The sequence below is a fragment of the Bos indicus genome, chromosome 21 (genome assembly GCF_029378745.1).
Source record: "Bos indicus isolate NIAB-ARS_2022 breed Sahiwal x Tharparkar chromosome 21, NIAB-ARS_B.indTharparkar_mat_pri_1.0, whole genome shotgun sequence".
Taxonomy (NCBI): Eukaryota; Metazoa; Chordata; class Mammalia; order Artiodactyla; family Bovidae; genus Bos; species Bos indicus.
Window position 1 is genome coordinate 26,421,009 of NC_091780.1, and position 20,395 is coordinate 26,441,403.

General features: G+C 49.3%; 1 protein-coding gene across 3 annotated transcripts in view; it reads left to right on the forward strand.

Moving 5' to 3' along the window:
* The window catches only part of FAH (fumarylacetoacetate hydrolase), a 32,291-nt gene extending 12,739 nt beyond the window's left edge, over nt 1-19,552 (forward strand). Inside the window, exons 6-15 of one of the 3 annotated variants that reach the window (XR_011562587.1) lie at nt 1,595-1,692; nt 1,798-1,850; nt 4,059-4,158; nt 5,430-5,560; nt 7,898-7,973; nt 8,403-8,449; nt 9,856-9,957; nt 10,748-10,865; nt 17,525-17,709; nt 17,740-19,552. Coding sequence is in view for 2 of the 3 variants with exons in the window: in XM_019983824.2 (XP_019839383.1) it covers nt 1,595-1,692; nt 1,798-1,850; nt 4,059-4,158; nt 5,430-5,560; nt 7,898-7,973; nt 8,403-8,449; nt 9,856-9,957; nt 10,748-10,865; nt 17,525-17,604 (805 nt within the window). In the remaining variant the exon portion in view is untranslated. The other 2 variants (XM_019983824.2, XM_070775248.1) reach the window with 2 other exon arrangements.
* Nucleotides 19,553-20,395: the final 843 nt, after the last annotated feature.

Consider the following 20,395-nt stretch of genomic DNA (forward strand, 5'->3'; position numbering starts at 1 on the left):
TGGGAAGATCCCCTAGAGTAGGAAGTGGCAACCCACTCCAGTATTCTTGCCTGGAAAATCCCATGGACAGAGGAGCCTGACGGGCTGTAGTCCAAAGGGTCGCAAAGAGTTGGATATGACTGAGCAGTCACACACACACACATGGTTACATGTAGGGACCACCTGATAATTCAGAGTAATCTCCATAATCTCATGATCATTGACTTAAGTCACATCTACAAGTCTCTTTTACCTCAGAAGGTGATATTCACAGCTTCCAGAGTTTAAGACCTGGATATCTTATTTTTTTTAATGTTGGAGTATAGTCGACTTACAATGGTGTGATGGTTTCAGGTGGACAGCGAAGGGACTCAGCCATATATACACATGGATCCATTCTTCCCCAAACTCCCCTCTCATCCAGGTTGTCACATAGCACTGAGCAGAAGTCCCTGTGCTGGACATGGATGTCTTTGCAGGGGCTATTATTTAGCCTCACACACATACATGCACACTCATACATGTACACACATACATACATACATATACCTACATACATACAGGCTTCTCATTGTGGTGGCTTCTTGTTGTGGAGCACAGGCTTTTAGGGCACATGGGCTTAGTTGCCACATGGTATCTGGTATCTGGCATGTGGTATCTTCCTGGAGGAGGGATTGAACCTGTGTCTCCTGCATTGGCAGGCAGTTTCTTAAGCACTGGACCACAAAGGAAATCCTTTCTTTTTAATGTTGAGCAATGGCCACCTGAGGCAAAGAGCTGACTCATTGGAAAAGACCCTGATGCTGGGAAAGATTGAAGGCAGGAGGAGAAGGGGATGGCAGAGAATGAGATGGTTGGATGGCATCATTGACTCAATGGACATGAGTTTGAGCAAAATCCAGGAGATGGTGAAGGACAGGAAAGCCTGACAGACTGAACAACAACAGAAAATATTCCATTGTCTTATCGAGACCACATTCTTGCTCATCCATTTATTTGTTTCTGGACACTTGGGAGTTCTTTTCGATATTTGAACCATATATGTGTTGACTCACTTTCATTTTTATTTTGAAAGCATCTTGAAATTTAGTCACTCAGTCGTGTCCGACTTTTTGCCACCCCATAGGCTGTAGCCCACCAAGCTCCTCTGCCCATGGGATTTCTCAAGCAAGAATACTGGAGTGGGTTGCCATTTTCTACTCCAGGGGATCTTCCCACCCCAGGGATTGAACCTGCATCTCTTGCATCTCCTGCATTGGCAGATGGATTCTTTACCACTATGCCACCTGGGAAGCCCCAGGTCCTTATTACTTATCTATTTTATATATGTGCGTGCGTGCTAAGTTGCTTCAGTTATTTCAGACTCACTGTGACCCCTTGGACTGTAGCCCACCAAGCTGCTCTGTCCAAGGGATTCTCCAGGCAAGAATACTGGAGTAGGTAGCCATTCCCTTCTCCAGGTGATCTTCCCAGATCTCCCACATTCTTTACCATCAGCCACCAGGGAAGCTCATGTATATATATGTTGACTCCCTTTCATTTCATCTGAAAACATTTTGAAATTTCATTTGTACATGTAACAGCATCAAAGCTTCCTCTTGCCTTCCTTCCTCAGGCTGCACCTGCCCGTGGGCTACCACGGGCGCGCTTCCTCCGTGGTGGTGTCTGGCACCCCGATCCGCAGGCCCCTGGGGCAGATGCGACCCGACGACTGTAAGTGCCCCCAGTGCCCAGGCCTTGCGGGGCTCCGCTCTTTGTCCCCACACGCCCAAGTCCATGCCTGGCACCCACTAACCTCTCTTTCTGCTGTTATTCCAGCTAAGCCTCCTGTTTATGGTGCCTGCAAACTCCTGGACTTCGAGTTGGAGATGGTAAGCCTTGTCTCGGTGTTTTACTGGCGTGGGGTCTGTATATACGCTAGGGCAAGAGGGCTCTCCCAGTGGCTGCCCTGGACAATGGGCCGTTCCCTCATCTCAACCATGTTAATGGCAGTTCTGGGTCCCCACCTGGCCATCAGAAGTACCGTCCAGCCTCATTACTCACTGATTCTGTATGTGTAAGTTCATTAACAGTTCATTTGTAACCTCCAAATCAGTAGTCGGAGAGGTTTTGAGGGGTCACCTGAGGACACACACAGGGTGGCAGAAAATTTGAATCTCAGGTTTAGGTGGTCCTCAGAGTGTCTCCTGGTGTGGGTTCCCTGGTGTACGCTTTGGGGTCCCCTGGTTGGACTGTGAGCGTGGGCCTCTAGGTTGATTGGAGGCAGGCTGGATCTCCGTGTATTTCCAATCCTGCCTGGTGATATCTTTGGATTCCATCCAGGGGAGACAAATAGTCACTAGTCCCAGGAGGGCGTGCCGAGCCAGCCCTCTGCCTCTCACTGCCTTTGTGAGGCTGCCACGTGGCCCCTAAGAGACGGTCTCCCCAAGCCGGATGCCCCAGAGCAGGGCGCAGAGCCCCAGTTTAAATGGGACCAGGGTCTTCTCTCTGGGAGTATGGAGGACTTTGCAGGCAGATGCTTAACTATGTTGGTTCCTGTCGGGGGGCAGAAGGGGTGGGCAGAAGGTAAATGGAAAGTCGGAGTGTGAAGAAACGGTGTATTGGGTGGGTAGCGAGCACAGATCATCTTGACGATGGTGGTGAGATTCTCTATAAGATGGCATCTTTCTTTTTATAATCTTGACGAAAAATGTGCAATGTTTAAACACCATCATAGAATGAATATAACTGGGACTTGGGTCTTGCAAGCGTCATAGTTGATTCTGTGCGATTCTGGTAGTTATTTTCCCAACATGTTCCTGCAGTGATGTCTAGACGCTCTCTTGTTTCCTGGATGTTGTGTTAGCGATGCTCTCCTTTCACAGATATTCTCAGCTACTATCTCCCAGTTTTCTGCACAGTGCTCTCTTATCAGTTTGAAAGTCTGTTTTGTATTGAAGTGCTTCCCCGGGGGCTCAGATGGACAAGAACCCGCCTGCCAGTGCAGGAGGTATAAGAGATGTGGGTTTGATCCCTGGGTCAGGAAGATCCCTTGGAGAAGGGAATGGCTATCCATTCCACTATTCTTGCCTGTAGAACCCCGTGGACAAGGGAGCCTGGTGGGCTATAGATTATGGGGTCACAAAGAGTCAGAAACGACTGAGCGACTAATACACTTTTGTATTTAATAGAAATTAACACTTCACTGTAATACATTGTAAATATGTTACTCCCAATGTGGTATCATTTTGCCTTTATTTGTTGTCTTTCTTTATGCAGAAATTTTACAGTTTTATAAAGTCAAACATGTCAATCACTTCCTTTATGGCATTTCCTTTTATGTCATCTTAGGGGTCACTAAGAGTCGGACACGACTGAGCGACTTCACTTTCACTTTTCACTTTCATTATTGGAGAAGGAAATGGCAACCCACTCCAGTGTTCTTGCCTGGAGAATCCCAGGGACAGGGAAGCCTGGTGGGCTGCCGTCTCTGGGGTTGCACAGAGTCGGACACGACTAAAGCGACTTAGCAGCAGCAGCAGCAGCAGACTCTCTCCACCTGAAGAATTTGAAGATTTGAGGGGTGTTTTGTTTTTCTAGTACTTGTTAGATAGAACCTTACTCTGCAAAAATTTAGATCTCTCATCTACTTGGAATTGTACGATGGGTTAAGGGGTGGAGTTTGCCCCCATGGGCTCTCTTTGCCACATCATGGAGTCAGCCTTCTGATTTTTTATGACATGAATACAAACCCTGGTATTTTCACTTTTCACAAGGCTTGTGAAATGCAGTGTGGGAAAGGGCAGAGGTGTGGGCTGAAGGAGATGAAGAGGGCTGCCGTGGTGATCAGGGACCACGTGCAGGGGTCTTGGGTGGGCACTGGCCCGCTGCTGCTCACTATGGCCCCGGCTGTGAGCAGGGCTGTGAGCAGGGGTGTGAACAGGGCTGTGGCTGGCTGTCAACTCAGGTGCAGTGTAGAAGTATGGTGGATTTGTACGTAGCAGTCCAGGTATCAGCCAGGGTTTGGAAATGCCTGACCTTTGCCTTCCAGGCAAGGGCAGCAGGTCAGAGCCAGATTCTCATCAGCTTTCCCATGTCAGGCTTTCTTTGTAGGCCCTGGGAACAAACTCGGAGAGCCAATCCCCATTTCCAAGGCCCACGAGCACATTTTTGGAATGGTCCTTATGAACGACTGGAGTGGTAATTATGGGGAGCCGGGCATCCTGGTATTGAGCATCCTGTGCACTCTTGGGTCTGGGGGAAGGCTGGGTGTTTGGGACACTTTTTGCAGAAGCCAAGGTGGTCTCCTGGCTCTGGTTTGGTCAGAGGCAGCAGGTGGTCAGTGGTTGAGAGCGCAGGCTTGGGTATCCAACAGACCTCTCGGCTCTGAGCTCTTGGCCAGTCACTTGACCTCTCTGAGCTCCAGTGTTCTTGTAAGTTGAACGGAGGGACATGACCAATATGTTTGAGCAATTTTGTGCCAGGCCCCAGGGCTGAACTCCTCCTGTGGACTCTCCTGCCAGATCCCAGTTGGGCACTAATAATATTTTTGTTGTTTAGTCACTAAGTCATGTCTGACTCTTGAGACCCGTTGGACTGTAGCCCACTAGGGTCCTCCATGGGATTCTCCAGGCAAGGATACTGGAGTGGGTTGCCATGCCCTTCTCCAAGGGATCTTCCCAACCCAGGGATTGAATCTACGTCTCTTATGACTGCTGCATTGGCAGGCACTTTACCACTAGTGCCAGCTGGGAAGCCCAATGATAATATTACTATTCCCATTTTACAGAGGTGAGGAATGAGGCACAGAGTGATTTCAGCTGGTTGCTGAGCTAAGATTTCAAACCAAACAGCTCCATTACTGAGTTCGTCTCAACCCCTCTGCCTTATATAGGAGGAAACTGGTGCCAGGTATCCCAGGAACTATGAGGTTGAGATTCCAGACCCTTCATGAGGAAATATCCTGCCTGCACCTCCCTTTTAGTTAAACAGCAGGAAAACAAATATAATTTGTAAATACAGGAGTGCACAGAAGAGAATTAAGGAAGTGAACAAAGCAGGCAGATTTTATACCTTTTTACAAACAAATAATAAATTTGTAAACAACAGACAAAACACAGGATTTTGGGTCTGGGGTGCTAAATTATTGAAGAAGTAACAAGATTTGTTTGCAGTCTCTTCTTGGCCTTGAATTCCTGTCTTTTGTGACAAATATGTCTCTCTCCCTCCTGGTACTGGAAGAGTACTTTTCTTTTTCCTGCCCTTTGGTCATTTCACTCTTGGCCGCAGCCTGGCACGGTGACCTCAGAGGACCTCTGTCCTTGATCCCGGGGCAACCAGTTCATTGGGGTTGGAGCACCAGGGGTCAGCAAGGCTGAGCCAAGCGTCTGGTCCTTCGTCAAGGGGAGAGGGGAGACTTGGCCGGTGGCCCCGTCGGCTTCTGTCAGCCCTCCTTGTCCCTTCTCCTGTAGCTCGAGACATCCAGAAATGGGAGTACGTCCCACTTGGGCCGTTCCTTGGGAAGAGTTTTGGAACCACCATCTCTCCGTGGGTGGTGCCCATGGATGCCCTCATGCCCTTTGCTGTGTCCAACCCGGAGCAGGTAAGACGTCCTCTATGAGAAGTCCCAAACCCGGGCCCCTCTGCCTTCCAGCTGTTTACCCATCCAGTTTGGAGAGGGTCTGGAGGGTAAGTGCTGTGTCCCCAGCATGCCCACGTGCTTGGGGGTCTTGACTGCAGGGACCTCTAGGCAAGCATGGCGCCAGTCATTCTGCCTTGTTTTCCCTGTTCCTTGCACAGTTCTGGGAAAAAAACATGGAATTTTGTAACCTTTAGAATCCTCTGAGGCTACAGGAACTGGCCAGTTGGCAGGAGAAGGGGTCCCTTCCAGTATCACATTGCACAACCTCCCGGGTTGCCAAGTTGTGTTCTGTGTGATGGCGCCCCCTGGAGGCCGACTGACAGACTGCAGTGTGGAGTCAGACCACAGGGCATCCTGCTGCCGAGCCTCCTGGTCCCTGTACCACTGTCCTGGCCTGACTCCGGATCTTGGTCCTCACTCCTCAGGCTGTCACAGTCTGCTGCTGCCTCCATCCCATCACCCCCAGTGACCTCCACCAAAGTGCACTTGACCTTGACTGACGCCATGGTCTTGTGCCCTCTTCAGTATGGACCTCTTTGCTGTTGTCCAGTCGCTCAGTTGTATCTGACTCTGCGACCCCATGGACTTCCCTGTCCTTCACCATCTCCCGGAGTTTGCTCAAACTCATGTCCATCGAGTCTGTAATGCCACCCAACCATCTCATCCTCTGTCATCCCCTTCTCCTCTTGCCTTCAATCTTTCCCAGCATCAGGGTCTTTTTCAATGAGTCAGTTCTTCGCATCAGGTGGCCAAAGTGTTGGAGCTTCAGCTCTGGCATCGGTCCTTCCAGTGAATATTCCCAGGGTTGATTTCCCTTAGGATCGACTGGTTTGAACTTCTTTTGACCTTTTGGCAGCCCCCTACTGTTCCTAGACACTCTGCCCCTGGCTTCTGGCATGTGACCAGTCTCAGTCCTGTATCTTCTGCAATGCTCCAGTGGACTCTATTCTCCATGTGGGGGCAGCCCGGGCTGAGCTCTCAGCCTTGCTCTTCCCTCATTCCCAATCCTGCTCCCCTGAACATCTGACCCTGCTTGCTCATGGCCTCTGCCCCCACCTCACATGTGGCTCCCTGGACATGTCTCAGCCTGCTGTCTTCTCATGGAGCTGTACCGAAACACTGGGAGTCTTCCCCTGTAGACCAGTTCCTCGTGAGGCTCCGTCCTCCACCACTCCTGCCAGCATCTCCCTCCCCATCTTTTTCAGTCTCTGAGATTTGTCTCCTCCCTCCTCGGTGAGTCCCACTCTCCGAGGACTGCCTGGCCCGCAGTCACATCCCTGGCTTGTCCCCTCCAGGCTTTATCCCTGGTCCAGCTCTTTGCTCACAGGCACTGCTCACCCTCACCAAAGACCTTTGGGCTCTATCTCCTTATATACCAATCCTTCCCAAATACTGTTAAAGTGCAACCTTCAGGATTCTTGCCACTTGTGAATGATGACTTACTGAATGCTTTTCTTTTTCTTTCTTTTTATTTTCCCATCCCTACACTGGTTCTTTGGGCTTCCCTGGTGGCTCAGTGGTGAATCTCTCTGCCAATGCAAGAGAAGTGGGTTCAATCTCTGGGTTGGGAAGATCCCTTGGAGAAGGAAATGGCAACCCACTCCAGTATTCTTACCTGGAATATTCCATGGACAGATGAACCTGGTGGGCTACAGTCCATGGGGTTGCAAAAGAGTTGGTCATGACTTAGCAATTAAACAACAACAAGGGTTCTTTATATTGAGATTTTATGGTTACAACCCAAATAGTGCTAAAAAAGAATAAATCCATACACTGCAAAAATAGCCACAGAATTGTCTTAGATATAAATGTATGCAAACATCTGCAAAGGATGCAGGCTGAATGCTTTTCTTTAAAGCAGCTTCCATTTGAAAACATAGTATATTTAGAAAAGGAACTTCTAGGTCCCTATCCATGTAACTAGCCACCAAGTCAATCATGAAAAGAAACACATAATCATGAAAATAAAGTCACCCCACATTAGCTCATGGATCACTAGGGAGTCACAGATGGCTCTTGGGGGAGACATTGCTTTTGGACAAAGTACAGACCTTCTGGCCTGGCTGTCAAAGTGGCCTGTATCGCTGAGTCCAGGAGCACCAGGGGGACTGTGCACCCTTTGTTGATCACCCTGTCTTCTGCCACCCTCACCCCCCAGTGTCCAGGGACACAGCACTGTCCTGGAAAGAGGGGATGCCCCTTCTTCTCAGGTCGTCCTGGCCAGCTGCTCTGCTGTGGGGCCAGCCTGGCCAGCTCGGCCAGCCAACCCAGCCCCTCTGTGTTCCTCTGCCCTCACAGGACCCCAAGCCCCTGCCGTATCTCTGCCATGACCAGCCCTACACATTCGACATCAACCTCTCTGTTGCCCTGAAAGGTACTGCCTGGGGGTCGGAGGCTGTGTCAAACTGGGTGGACCCCTGAGGCTGCTCGGCTGGGCTGAGTTAAAGGCCAGTGGATCAGTAGTGAGAGAGCCCAGCTTTGAAGGCTACAGCTGAAGTTCAAGTCTTGGTTCTTCCCCTGACCAGCTCTGGGACTTTGGGCATATTACTGAATCTGTCTGTTACTAAATCTGTCTGGTTTGTCACCTGGCAGTGGGATAATGATGGTATTGACTTCTCTGTGGAAGTCCGCCAGCTCTGAGACCCTAGCCTATGAGCTTATTGGTTCATAGACTCTTTAGGTGGAGTCATATTAGACAATGGAAAGCCTAAGCCACAAAAGGGTTCCCCTTGCAAGGTGGGATCCCCACTCCTTGATTAATGGAATTAAGTTTTCTGGTCAATGTTACTTGTCTTCCTAACAGGAGAAGGAATGAGCCAGGCAGCTACCATATGCAGGTCTAATTTTAAGGTAAGCTTTAAGGCTGGGCAGACTGCTTTTGGAGACCGGGGAGACCTTTCTTCCTGGCAGGACCAGGAGAAAAGCATCCATGTCGGGATGTGATGATGGGTCAGCGTGTGGTGGGTTGTTTCCATTTTTTTGGTAGAGCTACCGTGAACAGTCTAGTCGATGTCTCTGTGTGCATGAATGTGCGTATGTCTGGATATCCAGGGATAGAAGTGCTGGGTCATAGAGGGTGTATATCCATACTTGGCTGAGGAGTCCTTCCAGAGACTTTGCCAAAGGGCTTGTTACAATTTGCACTCACCACGGGCAGCATCTGACATTTCGGCTGCTCCACATCCTGGTCAACAGGTGAGCCACTGGCATTTTCATTTCAGCTGTTCTGGGGATTGTGATTTCGCTTTGCATCTCCCTAAAGATGAATGCTGGGAAAGACCAAGGGCAGGAGGAGAAGGGGGCGGCAGAGGATGAGATGGTTGGATGGCATCACCGACTCAAAGCACATGAGTCTGAGCAAACACCAGGAGATAGTGAAGGACAGGGAAGCCTTGGCGTGCTGCAGTCCCTGGGGTTGCAAAGAATCGGACATGACTGAGTGACTGAACAACAGTGACAAGGACGAATGCAGCTGGGCATCCTGTCATATGTTTGCTGACCACTGAACATCCTCTGATTCAATGTATTCCTGTTTCTTCTAGTCTCCCTCTTAATTTAACTTTATTCTGGGCTCCTTAGGCTGCTAAGAAGGAATGGGGGAGCCTGCTTAAGGGGGCTTCTGTGCAAAAATCCATTTCTGAGGTTTCCTTTTCCTGGGTGTGTAGCTTCAGGAGGGGCAGACCTGAGGAGCTGTGGGCTTGAGGCGCAGGAGTGCAGCCCCTGAGATGCTCAGCGGGCACATGGTCCTTGGTCACTTCCCACCAGGCCTGACCTCCCGTAGTGCTCCCTCATCCTTTAGGCTGCTCTGAGGTTCTGTTTGAGTTGTTCAGCTCTGTTGCCCAGTGTCTGTTCCAAGGCCTGAGGTCTTTGCTCACGAGACACTTTTGCTCTAGTGAGGACCTAGACCTTGTCAACTCAGGACTCTGGGGTGATTTCAGGACAAAGTGGGATTATGGACTCCTGAGCATGCTGCACATTGAGGGTCTGAGCAGTGAGGTTTGCAACTCCAGGAGTGCTTCTTGGAGAAGGTGGGTTAGGGTTGGGCTAAAAGGATCCCAGGAGCTAGGGCTCTAGCTGGTGAAGGGGCAGGGAGAGAACTGGGGTAGGTCACAGGGTAAGTGCAGGAGGACAGCTTGTCCTTGCTCTAGGGACTGGGAGAGAGCCTGGGGCGGGCTGCTGTGAGTGGGGCTGGCTGCTCCGGGCAGCTCAGGAGAAGCCTGTCCTGCCCGTCCCCGTCTCTGTGTCCTCGCCCGCAGTACATGTACTGGACAATGCTGCAGCAGCTCACCCACCACTCTGTCAATGGCTGCAACCTGCAGCCGGGCGACCTCTTGGCTTCTGGAACCATCAGCGGGCCGGTGAGTATGTGATTGGTTCCCCTGGGAGCTGCCTGCATGGAGCATCCCTATTCCCTGTACAGACTGGAAGGTTCTCCCTTGAGAGGGGAGTCCAGCCTGAGCATGCATATCTTACGACCCTGTCCACCTCATAGCTTCATCCATCTCTGGGTGCAGAAGGGGCTCCTTTTTCAAATGCAGAAGAGATCGGGATAGGGGAGAGAGGCTGCCTCTGTCTACTGGGGGGAGTGAGAATGACACAGGGGGCCACTGTTGTATCTGGTTGTCACCACCTCACAGCACATCCTTCCAGGATGAGGTGGCCCCACTGCTAACCGCCCCCACCATGAACCTTTGGTGATGACTTTGGTTGGTGCACGGACTAGCCACTTCCTGCAAGGCCAGACCTCAGGCTCTTTTTGATGGAAAGTCTCTTCCTAGCAGGGGGGTGGGGTGGGGGGGGTGCCAAGCATAACAGCATCTGGGTAAGCCCCAGCCTCCAGAGTGGGCAGGGGCCTGGCAGGGGCCTGGCAGGATGGGCCTGGGCAGGTTGGCCCAGCATCCCCCCAACGCCCAAGTCCTGAATGAAGTAAGCAGGGCACGTAAGGTACCTGGACTTGAGGACATTTCCAGGGTGATTCCCACCAAGGCAGGGTCTCTGGGGGCTGTGGGGTCCCTTGCTCCTTCCCAGGCCTCACCCCTACCCCTCGCCTTGCTAACCACTGTCCACACCAGATCCGACCCACCCACCATGATGGAAATGCCATGATGTAAATGCCTGTGACAACTTATTCCCCTTCTTGCTATGAAGGAGCCAGAGAGCTTCGGCTGCATGCTGGAGCTGTCGTGGAAGGGCACAAGGGCCGTAGAGCTGGGGAATGGCCAGACCAGGAAGTTCCTGCTGGATGGGGATGAAGTCATCATGACAGGTGAGGGAGGGCGCCAGGCCCACGGGCGGCATCTCCTCCTCGCCGTCCTCACCGTCTGCCAGGAAGCCATCTGTCCCAACTGTCCCCACTCCAGCCTTCCTGGCTCTGTGTCTGCTGCTTCTGGCCTTCACCCAAGCCCTGCCTGACAGGGACTGAAATGAAGTGAAGTGAAAGTCGCTCAGTCGTGTCCGACTCTTTGCAACCCCATGGACTATACATACAGCCCATGGAATTTTGTAGGCCAGAATACTGGAGTGAGTAGCCATTCCCTTCTCCAAGGGATCTTCCCAACCCAGGGATCAAACCCAGGGCTCCCTCATTGCAGGCAGATTCTTTACCAGCTGAGCCACCAGGGAAGCCCAAGAATACTGGAGTGGGTATTCCCTGGGAATACCCTTCTCCAGGGGATCTTTGTGACTCAGAACTCGAACTGGGGTCTTTTGCATTGAAGGTGGATTCTTTACCCGCTGAACTACCAGGGAAGTCCCAGCTCTGTGTCTGCTTGTTCTGGCCTTCACCCCAGCCCTGCCTGCCAGGGACTGGCTTTATTTACTTTTAATCTTTTAATCAAGCTGTGTTGCATGTGGGATCTTAGTTCCCCGACCAGGAATCACACCCGTGTCCCCTGCAGTAAAAGCGCAAAATCTTAACCACTGGTCCACCAGGGAAGTCCCCGCCAAGAACTTTAAATCAGAGTCTTCCTGGAGCAAAAAGACCAAGGAAGTCCAGCTCAGTGTCTCCTTCCCCCCAGATCAAATTGATAAAATAATAGCAGGTTTCACGTTTTGAACTTTGCAGTGCAGAGACCCTGTGCCTTCTGACCTTGTGCCCTTTGACCCTGTGCCTATTACCTGACTGAGTTAGTGACAAGATTTCTAGCGGCCCATTCTGAGGGGCTTCCCAGGTGCTGTTAGTAGTGAAGAACCTGCCTGCTAATGCAGGAGATGTAAGAGATGCAGGTTCGATCCCTTGGTTGGGAAGATGCCCTGGAGGAGGGCATGGCAACCCATGCCAGTATTCTTGCCTGGAGAATCCCCAAGGAGAGAGGAACCTGGAGGGCTACAGTCAACGGAGTCACAAAAGAGCTGGACATGATGAGCGTATGAGCACGCACATTCCAAGCAGGTTAGGGCACCCTTACCCCTTGAGGGGCCATTATGCCTATCATTTAATATTGCTGGAGAGGAAGGCGCCACCGTGGTCAGAGTCACACAGATTCAGGTTGGACTCCCACATCGCCAGTAGCCCTGGGACCTTCCTCAGGTTATTGAATCTTTCTGAGACTCAGTTTCCTTATCTTTAAAATGGAGCTAAGGATACAGTGCCTAGTCTCACAGCGTGGTTGTAAGGATGAGTTCGGTTCAGTTGCTCAGTTGTGTCCGACTCTGCGACCCCATGAACTGCAGCATGCCAGGCCTCCCTGTCCATCACCAACTCCCAGAGTCCACCCAAACCCATGTCCATCGAGTCGATGATGCCATGCAACCATCTCATCCTCTGCCATCCCCTTCTCCTCCTGCCCTCAATCTTTCCCAGCATCAGGGTCTTTTCCAATGAGTCGGCTCTTTGCATCAGGTGACCAAAGTATTGGAGTTTCAGTTTCAATGTCAGTCCTTCCAACGAACATCCAGGACTGATCTCCTTCAGGATGGACTGGTTGGATCTCCTTGCAGTCCAAGGGACTCTCAAGAGTCTTCTCCAACACCACAGTTCAAAAGCATCAATTCTTCGGCACTCAGCTTTCTTTATAGTCCAACTCTCACATCCATACATGACCACTGGAAAAACCATAGCCTTGACTAGACGGACCTTTGTTGGCAAAGTAATGTCTCTGCTTTTTAATATGCCATCTGCTGCTGCTAAGTCACTTCAGTCGTGTCTGACTCTGTGCGACCCCAGAGACAGCAGCCCACCAGGCTCCCCCGTCCCCGGGATTCTCCAGGCAAGAACACTGGAGTGGGTTGCCATTTCCTTCTCCAATGCATGAAAGTGAAAGTGAAGTCGCTCAGTCGTGTCCGACTCCTAGCGACCCCATGGACTGCAGCCCACCAGGCCCCTCTGTGCATGGGACTTTCCAGGCTGGAGCACTGGAGTGGGGTGCAATTGCCTTCTCTGAATATGCCATCTAGGTTGGTAATAACTTTCCTTTCAAGGAGTAAGTGTCTTTTAATTTCATGGCTGCAATCACAATCTGCAGTGATTTTGGAGCCCAGAAAAATAAAGTCAGCCACTGTTTCCACTGTTTCCCCATCTATTTGCCATGAAGTGATGGGACTGGATGCCATGTCTTAAAGTCTTCTGGATGTTGAGCTTTAAGCCAACTTTTTCACTCTCCCCTTTAACTTTCATCAAGAGGCTCTTTAGTTCTTCTTCACTTTCTGCCATAAGGGTGGTGTCATCTGCATATCTGAGGTTATTGATATTTCTCCCAGCAATCTTGATTCCAGCTTGTGCTTCCTCCAGCCCAGCATTTCTCATAATGTACTCTGCATATAAGTTAAATAAGCAGGGTGACAATATATAGCCTTGACGTACTCCTTTTCCTATCTAGAACCAGTCTGTTGTTCCATGTCCAGTTCTAACTGTTGCTTCCTGACCTGCATACAGGTTTCTCAAGAGGCAGGTCAGGTGGTCTGGTATTCCCATCTCCTTCAGAATTTTCCACAGTTTATTGTGATCCACACAAAGGCTTTGGCATAGTCAATAAAGCAGAAATAGATGTTTTTCTGAAACTCCCTTGCTTTTTTGATGATCCAGCAGATGTTGGCAATTTGATCTCTGGTTCCTCTGCCTTTTCTAAAACCAGCTTGAACATCAGGAAGTTCACGGTTAACATATTGCTGAAGCCTGGCTTGGAGAATTTTGAGCATCACTTTACTAGCGTGTGAGATGAATGCAATTGTGTGGTAGTTGAGCATTCTTTGGCATTGCCTTTCTTTGGGATTGGAATGAAAACTGACCTTTTCCAGTCCTGTGGCCACTGCTGAGTTTTCCATATTTGCTGGCATGATCCAGTTTAATCCCTCAGGGGCAGGGGCTGTGGATTCCCCTGGGGTTCCCATGGTGAACTAGGAGGTGCAGGGCCCACGTCTGGGTTGTGCTCCACCACCACTGCAGCGCTCTTTTACAGACGTGAAAACAAAGGCCCAGCAGTGGGTAAATGACTTGCCTTGGATCTTGCAACCAGTAAGTCAGGAAGAGATTTCCCATCCCCATTTTCAGAACCCGGATTCTTCAGCCCTTTGATAACATCTAAAGAGCCTCACAAGGCACGTGTTACTTTGTGAGCACTTAAAATTGGCAACGGTTGTCACCGCTGTCCTCATCATTATTGATGTTTTTTCCAGAACCCACTCTTGAGAAGGCCCAGCATCCTGACCCCTTCTTCTTCTTCTTTTTTTAAAATGCATATTATTTTTAAAATTTTATTTATTTACTTGTTTTAATGGCTGCACTGGGTCTTTGCTGCTGTGCACAAGCTTTCTCTAGTTTCTGCAAACTGGAGCTACTCCCTAATGGCAGTACTCTGTACTCCACGAAAGAGAAGCCCCTGCAATGGACTCCCTGGCACCCCAACTAGAGAGTAGTCCCTGCTCACCACAACTAGAGGAAGCCCTCGTGCAGCAGCAAAGATCCAGTGCAGCCAAAAATAAATAAATAAAATTTTTTTTAATTTTTAAAAAGAAAAGAGGAAAATGGAGATAGATGGATGGAAGTCTCAGGAACAAGAATAAAAATGATACTTTGGCAGGTGGGGCATTTTGGGAAGCTGGAAAACTGAACTGTCACTATGGACACTCGTTCCCCTTGGGATGCAGTGGGGAGCAGGCAGAGGGTCTATGCTGTGCTTAGCCACTCAGTTGTATCCAACTCTTTGCAACCCTGTGGACTATAGCCCACCAGGCTCCTCTGTCCATGGGATTCTTCAGGTAAGAATGCTGGAGTGGGTTGCCATTTCCTTCTCCAAGGGATCTTCCCAACCCAGGGGCCAAACCCAGGTCTCCTACATTGCAGGTGGATTCTTTACCATCTGGGCCACCAGGGAAGCCCCAAGCAGAGGGTCAGTCTCCAGGAAAAAGCCAGTGACTGGGCTGACATCCCAGAGGAGATGAGCACGCTTTTCCCTTCCGTGTCCACAGTTGATGGAACCTAACTCAGTGAGGCCAGGGAGCTGCCTTCCCGTTCTGCCCAGGTCTCGGTGACATGCTCTGACTTGGGTGTGGACTTTCCTCACTCTCTGGCCTCTCTGGGCCCCTGGGCCCTGCCTGGATACACCTGCCCCCAGCTTCTCCTCCCTGGCCTGGAGAGCAGCAGCCTGAGGGCCCAGAAAGACGGTCCTGGGTGCAGAGCATCACTTCCATCCTCAGGGCCATGGTCTTTGGGGGACATTTGGCATCAACTGGAGCCAGTTTTGCCAAATCTGAAGGGCAGCCAGGGATGCTGCTAGATGTCCCAAGTGCACAGGACAGCCTGTCTTGAGAATCATCCATCCAGCTCTAACTGTCACTAGTCACTAAGGTTCAGAAACCCTGTTCAGCATCTGCCCTCCAGCTGTAAAATGGGGAGGAAGTGGCTGGCTCTCCTACCAGGATGTCATTGTGTATTTGTGCTTAAGGAAGCAGGCAGTGCCGTTTGCTGGGAGGGTTGGTGCTGTTGTTCCCGGGGCAGGAAGGAGCCATGTGACTGACAGTGCCCAGCGTTGGGGGTGGGGAGGAGAAAGACACTCCATCAGTGTTTGCAGCTCTCCAGGAAGAAGGCTCTTAAAAAATACTGCCTTTTGGAGTGACTTGTCTTGATAGATGATTGATGCATTTCTGCCAGGTTTTGCTTTTATAGGCTTCCCCCCCACCCCCGCCCCGGGGACACAAATGTTTCTGAGCATCAAGATTCAAAAGTGACTGATAGAACAATAATCAAACTGAGCAACAGAATAGGCAAGGATATTGCTCTGGACCAAAGGTGACCCTGAGTGTTAGGGGTTAGTGCTGGGGTGGCCAGCATGTCCTCAGGGATGCCAGGGACAGTGAGGGGCAGGTTTGGGGGTGTAGTTGGAGTAGCCCACACAGGGAGAATGAGGTGGCTGGGCTCCAAAATTACTACAGATGGTGACTGCAGCCATGAAATTAAAAGACGCTTACTCCTTGGAAGGAAAGTTATAACCAACCTAGACAGCATATTAAAAAGCAGAGACATTACTTTGCCAAAAAAATTCTGTCTAGTCAAGGCTATGGTTTTTCCAGTGGTCATGTATGGATGTGAGAGTTGGACTATAAAGAAAGCTGAGTGCAGAAGAATTGATGCTTTTGAACTGTAGTGTTGGAGAAGACTCTTGAGAGTCCCTTGGACTGCAAGGAGATCCAACCAGTCCATCCTAAAGGAGATCAGTCCTGGGTGTTCATTGGAAGGACTGATGTTGAAGCTGAAACTCCAATCCTTTGGCCACCTGATGTGAAGAACTGACTCATTGGAAAAGATGCTGATGATGGGGAAGATTGAGGGCAGGAGGAGAAGGGGACGACAGAGGATGAGATGGTTGGATGGCATCACCCACTCAGTGGACATGGGTTTGGGTGGATTCCGGGAGTTAGTGATGGACAGGGAGGCCTGGCATGCTGCGGTTCATGGGGTCGCAAAGAGTCGGACATGACTGAGCAACTGAACTCGACTGAGTTGACCCATCTCCCAAGGCTGCCTTCAGTCTCATGCTATTTCCTCTGTTGGGCATGCCCTTTTCATTGTCCCCCTCCTGGCAAACTCCTACCCACCCATCAAATCCCCACTCAGGTGGGGTTCCCATCAGCAGCAAGTTCCCTCCTTTCTTCTCCTGTCTCCTCCACACTGCTCTCCCAGCACCTCATAGACTTTTCTACTCTAATTCATATTAGTTGGGCAGCTCCTGGTGAACAGACCCTTCTCAGGTACAGGGACAAGGGCCTCCTGCTGTCTGCCTTTCTGGAATTGATTGAATTTGTTAACATCTGCTCTGGGGGAGGTGTCATGCTGGGACTTCACCCAAGTGTGTCATTAAATCCTCGCCACCCCAAGAGGAAAGGATTGCTATTCCCATTTGTAGACAAGGGAGTAGCTGAGCTCAGAGGTTAAACAAGCTGCCCCCAGACCCCCAGCTTATAATTCTCCTAATAGCTGACACTGAACATTTGCCCTGGGCCAAGCACTTCTGGGAGTTCTCTGTGTATTAACTCACGTCATCTTTGTTATAGTCTTGCTCAGTGGGTACTATCATTAGATCCATTTCACAGATGAGGAAACTGAGTTCCCAGGAGACCCAAGTGGGTGCAGGAGCCAGACTTTGAACCCTGGCCTCAGGCTAATTAGCAGACGTAATTAGGATTTGAACTCAGACTCACAGAGGGAGAGTTGACCTCTGTCTCTTCCTTTGCCTCTCAGGAGAGCCATCGCTCCATCCTTGCACTACTTTCTGGGGTCCCTGACAGTGGGATGGGCCTGGAGTTCCATTTTGGTGCTCTGCCCAGGACCTGGGGAGGGTAGTTTTCTGTCGAATATACCTATTTGTCATCCTGATGGTGCCTTTCTGCCCCGAGCCCAGCCATGTGCTGACCAGTGCTGTGGCTGCCTGGGCGTTGGTTCCCTGAGCTTGGCGGCTCTGTGGCTGACCCCCTGTCCTCTCTCTGTTGCAGGGCACTGCCAGGGGGATGGGTACCGCATTGGCTTCGGCCAGTGTGCGGGAAAAGTGCTGCCTGCCCTCTCGCTCGCCTGAGGTCCTCTCTGCTCTCCCAGAAACACCAGACTGGCACGCCACCCTCTCCACCTCCCTGGGGGGACCAGGGGCCCCCACTGTGGCTGTGGGCCTAGTTCTTCATTCAATAATAAAGCTGCTAAAAATAATAATAATAATAATAAAGCTGCTGTGCTCTGTCTTCATGCTCTGAACCTGGCACGGCTGTGCACAATGGCTACTCATGTTCTTGGTTTGTTTTTGTTCTGTTATTTTGTTAGTTTGCTTTTTTTTTTTTCATGGCCACACCATAGACATGCAGAATTTCCCATCCCAGGGACTGAACCCATGCCCCCTGCATTGGAAGCTTGGAGTCTTAACCACTGGACTACCAGGAAGTCCTTGTGTTCTTGGTTTGACTTGGTGGGTCAAGGTGTGTACTGCTTCCTTGAGAGGCATTCTTTAACTTGTTTTTCGGTTTTTATTAGTGAGGGTGAGGGTCTGATGCTTTTCATCAGACATCCTGGGCCTCCTGGTATTTTCCGGAATATGGGAAAAGAATGACACTTGTATTAGTGAAGAGTTCTCCAAAGAAACAGAACCTATAGGAGATTTATAGGGAGAGAGGTTTGTTTCAAGAAACTGGCTCAGGTGATTGGGCTTCTCAGGTGGCACTATTGGTAAAGAACCTGCCTGCCAATGCAGGAGACATAAGAGACATGGGTTTGATCCCTGGGTCGTGAAGATGTCCTGGAGGAGGGCATGACAACCCACTCCAGGATTCTTGCCTGGAGAATCCCATGGACAGAGAAGCCTAGTGGGTCCATAGGGTAGCAAAGAGTTGGGCACAACTGAAGCAACTTAGCGTGCACATGTGTGATTGTGGAAAGTCCAAAATCTGCAGGGTAGGGTGGGCTGGGCAGCCCGAGCCTCAGGGAAGAGCTGCAGTGTGAGTCTGAAGGTATCCCCTGCAGAGTCCCCTCCTCTTCCAGGGAGAGCAGGCCTTTTTCTCTTAGGGCTTCAGCTGACTAGATGAGGCCCACCCATATTAGAGAGGATAATCTGCTTTACTCAAAAGTCACCACTTCAGTGTTAATCTCATATGAAAAATACTTTCACAGCCACATCTAGACTAATATTGGACCAAATTTCTGGGTACTGTGGCTCAGCCAAGTTGACACACAGATTTACCCATTGCAGTACCTCTCACATTTGTGGAGTCCTATCCCAAGGTCACAGGTGTGAGGTCTTGTACCAAGGCCACAGATGCAGAGCCCAGCACCAAGGTCACCTCTGGAACTGACTGAGCCCCCTAGCCAAGGTTGCCGTGAGTCACCCTGATCCTTAGTGGTTAGCTCCCTGACCAGTAAAAATACCCACCCTAACCAACCATCTAATGCCACCCTTCCAGCAGGAATTTCCGTCTTGAGACTATAAAAGTTGGCTATTGACCCATGAAAACGGTTGGCTCTCCCTTGAGCCAGCCCGCTGTTCTAACAGCATCCCGTGGGGTCTCCCTGGTCTGTCAGGAGGTCAGCCTGCTGTGCTTGCAGAGCTCACATCATCTCTGCTCTTTGTTCTTAATAAACTCGCTTCTTTCTGCAATGCTCTGTGTCTGGAAATTCTTTTCTAACTTGTGCTTAGACAGATTGTATTCATAGGTCCACCTCTGCCTAGCCAAGAATATACATGGAGATTCACTTATGTCTCAATATTTAAGAGAAATGAGCGAAGCCAACAAACTATTAAATACTCTTTATTCTTCTCTCTTGGCCTACATGTTTTCATAATTACAAAACAAAAAATATTTGCAAAGCTATGGTTTTTATATGATTGAAAATTCACCAAATATCAACTATAAATGAATATAATTATCATTGCCTTTGAAGAATGTTAATGGGGTGGTGATTGTGGGATGAGCACTAAAGATGTACAAATTCATGAATTGCTATATCAATATTTTTAAAATAAAATTTTATTATTTAAGTTAGTTTTTCTTGCCTTAATTTCATTAGAATCACTAATTATACTCTCTTAAGCTATTCACATAATTTGGGTTTTATTGACAGACTAATGTAAATGATGATAAAGTAAATTGAGTTACACTCAAAATGTATGAAATGTAAATATTTTCAACACCTTAAATGTTAAAAATTGAAAAATTTATATTCATTTCCAGTTATTCTTTTTTAAAAAGATTTTTTGATGGGGACCATTTTTAAAGTCTTTATTGAATTTGTTACAATATTGCATGTGTTTCATGTTTTGGTTTTTTGGCCGAGGCATGTGGAATCTTAGCTCCCTGACCAGGGATTGAACCCACAGCTCCTGCATTGGAAGGAGAAGTCTTAACCAGTGGACCACCAGGGAAGTCCTCAATAATTTTTCTTTGACATTCAAAATTATCTATTAAAATTAAAAGGTAAGATACAAATTATAATTAAAGAACATTAACATCAAATTTATTTAAATCAAGTTGAAATGTTTAAATTTATTTTAATTCAATTAAATTCTACTAAATACTTGTTATAAAAATAAAACTATTTGCAATCCTAGTGTTCAGTGTCACCTAGTTGCAAAGTAAAGAATTAATATCACTCTGTTTATTTTATGTAAGTATAAATTAATATAAATTAGTTGACATTGCAAAATGGGCCCTAGTTGCCATGTGCAGCTGTTGTGAATGCCATGCCAGAACCACACATTGAAAAACAAGGAAATGAATTTAGGGTAGGACTGAGAAATGACACTGGGGCAATCATCTGCTGCATTCATGCTGTAGGAAGTAGTTAATGACCATCAGGTTCTCTTACCACAGTGCTTCTGCTGCCCT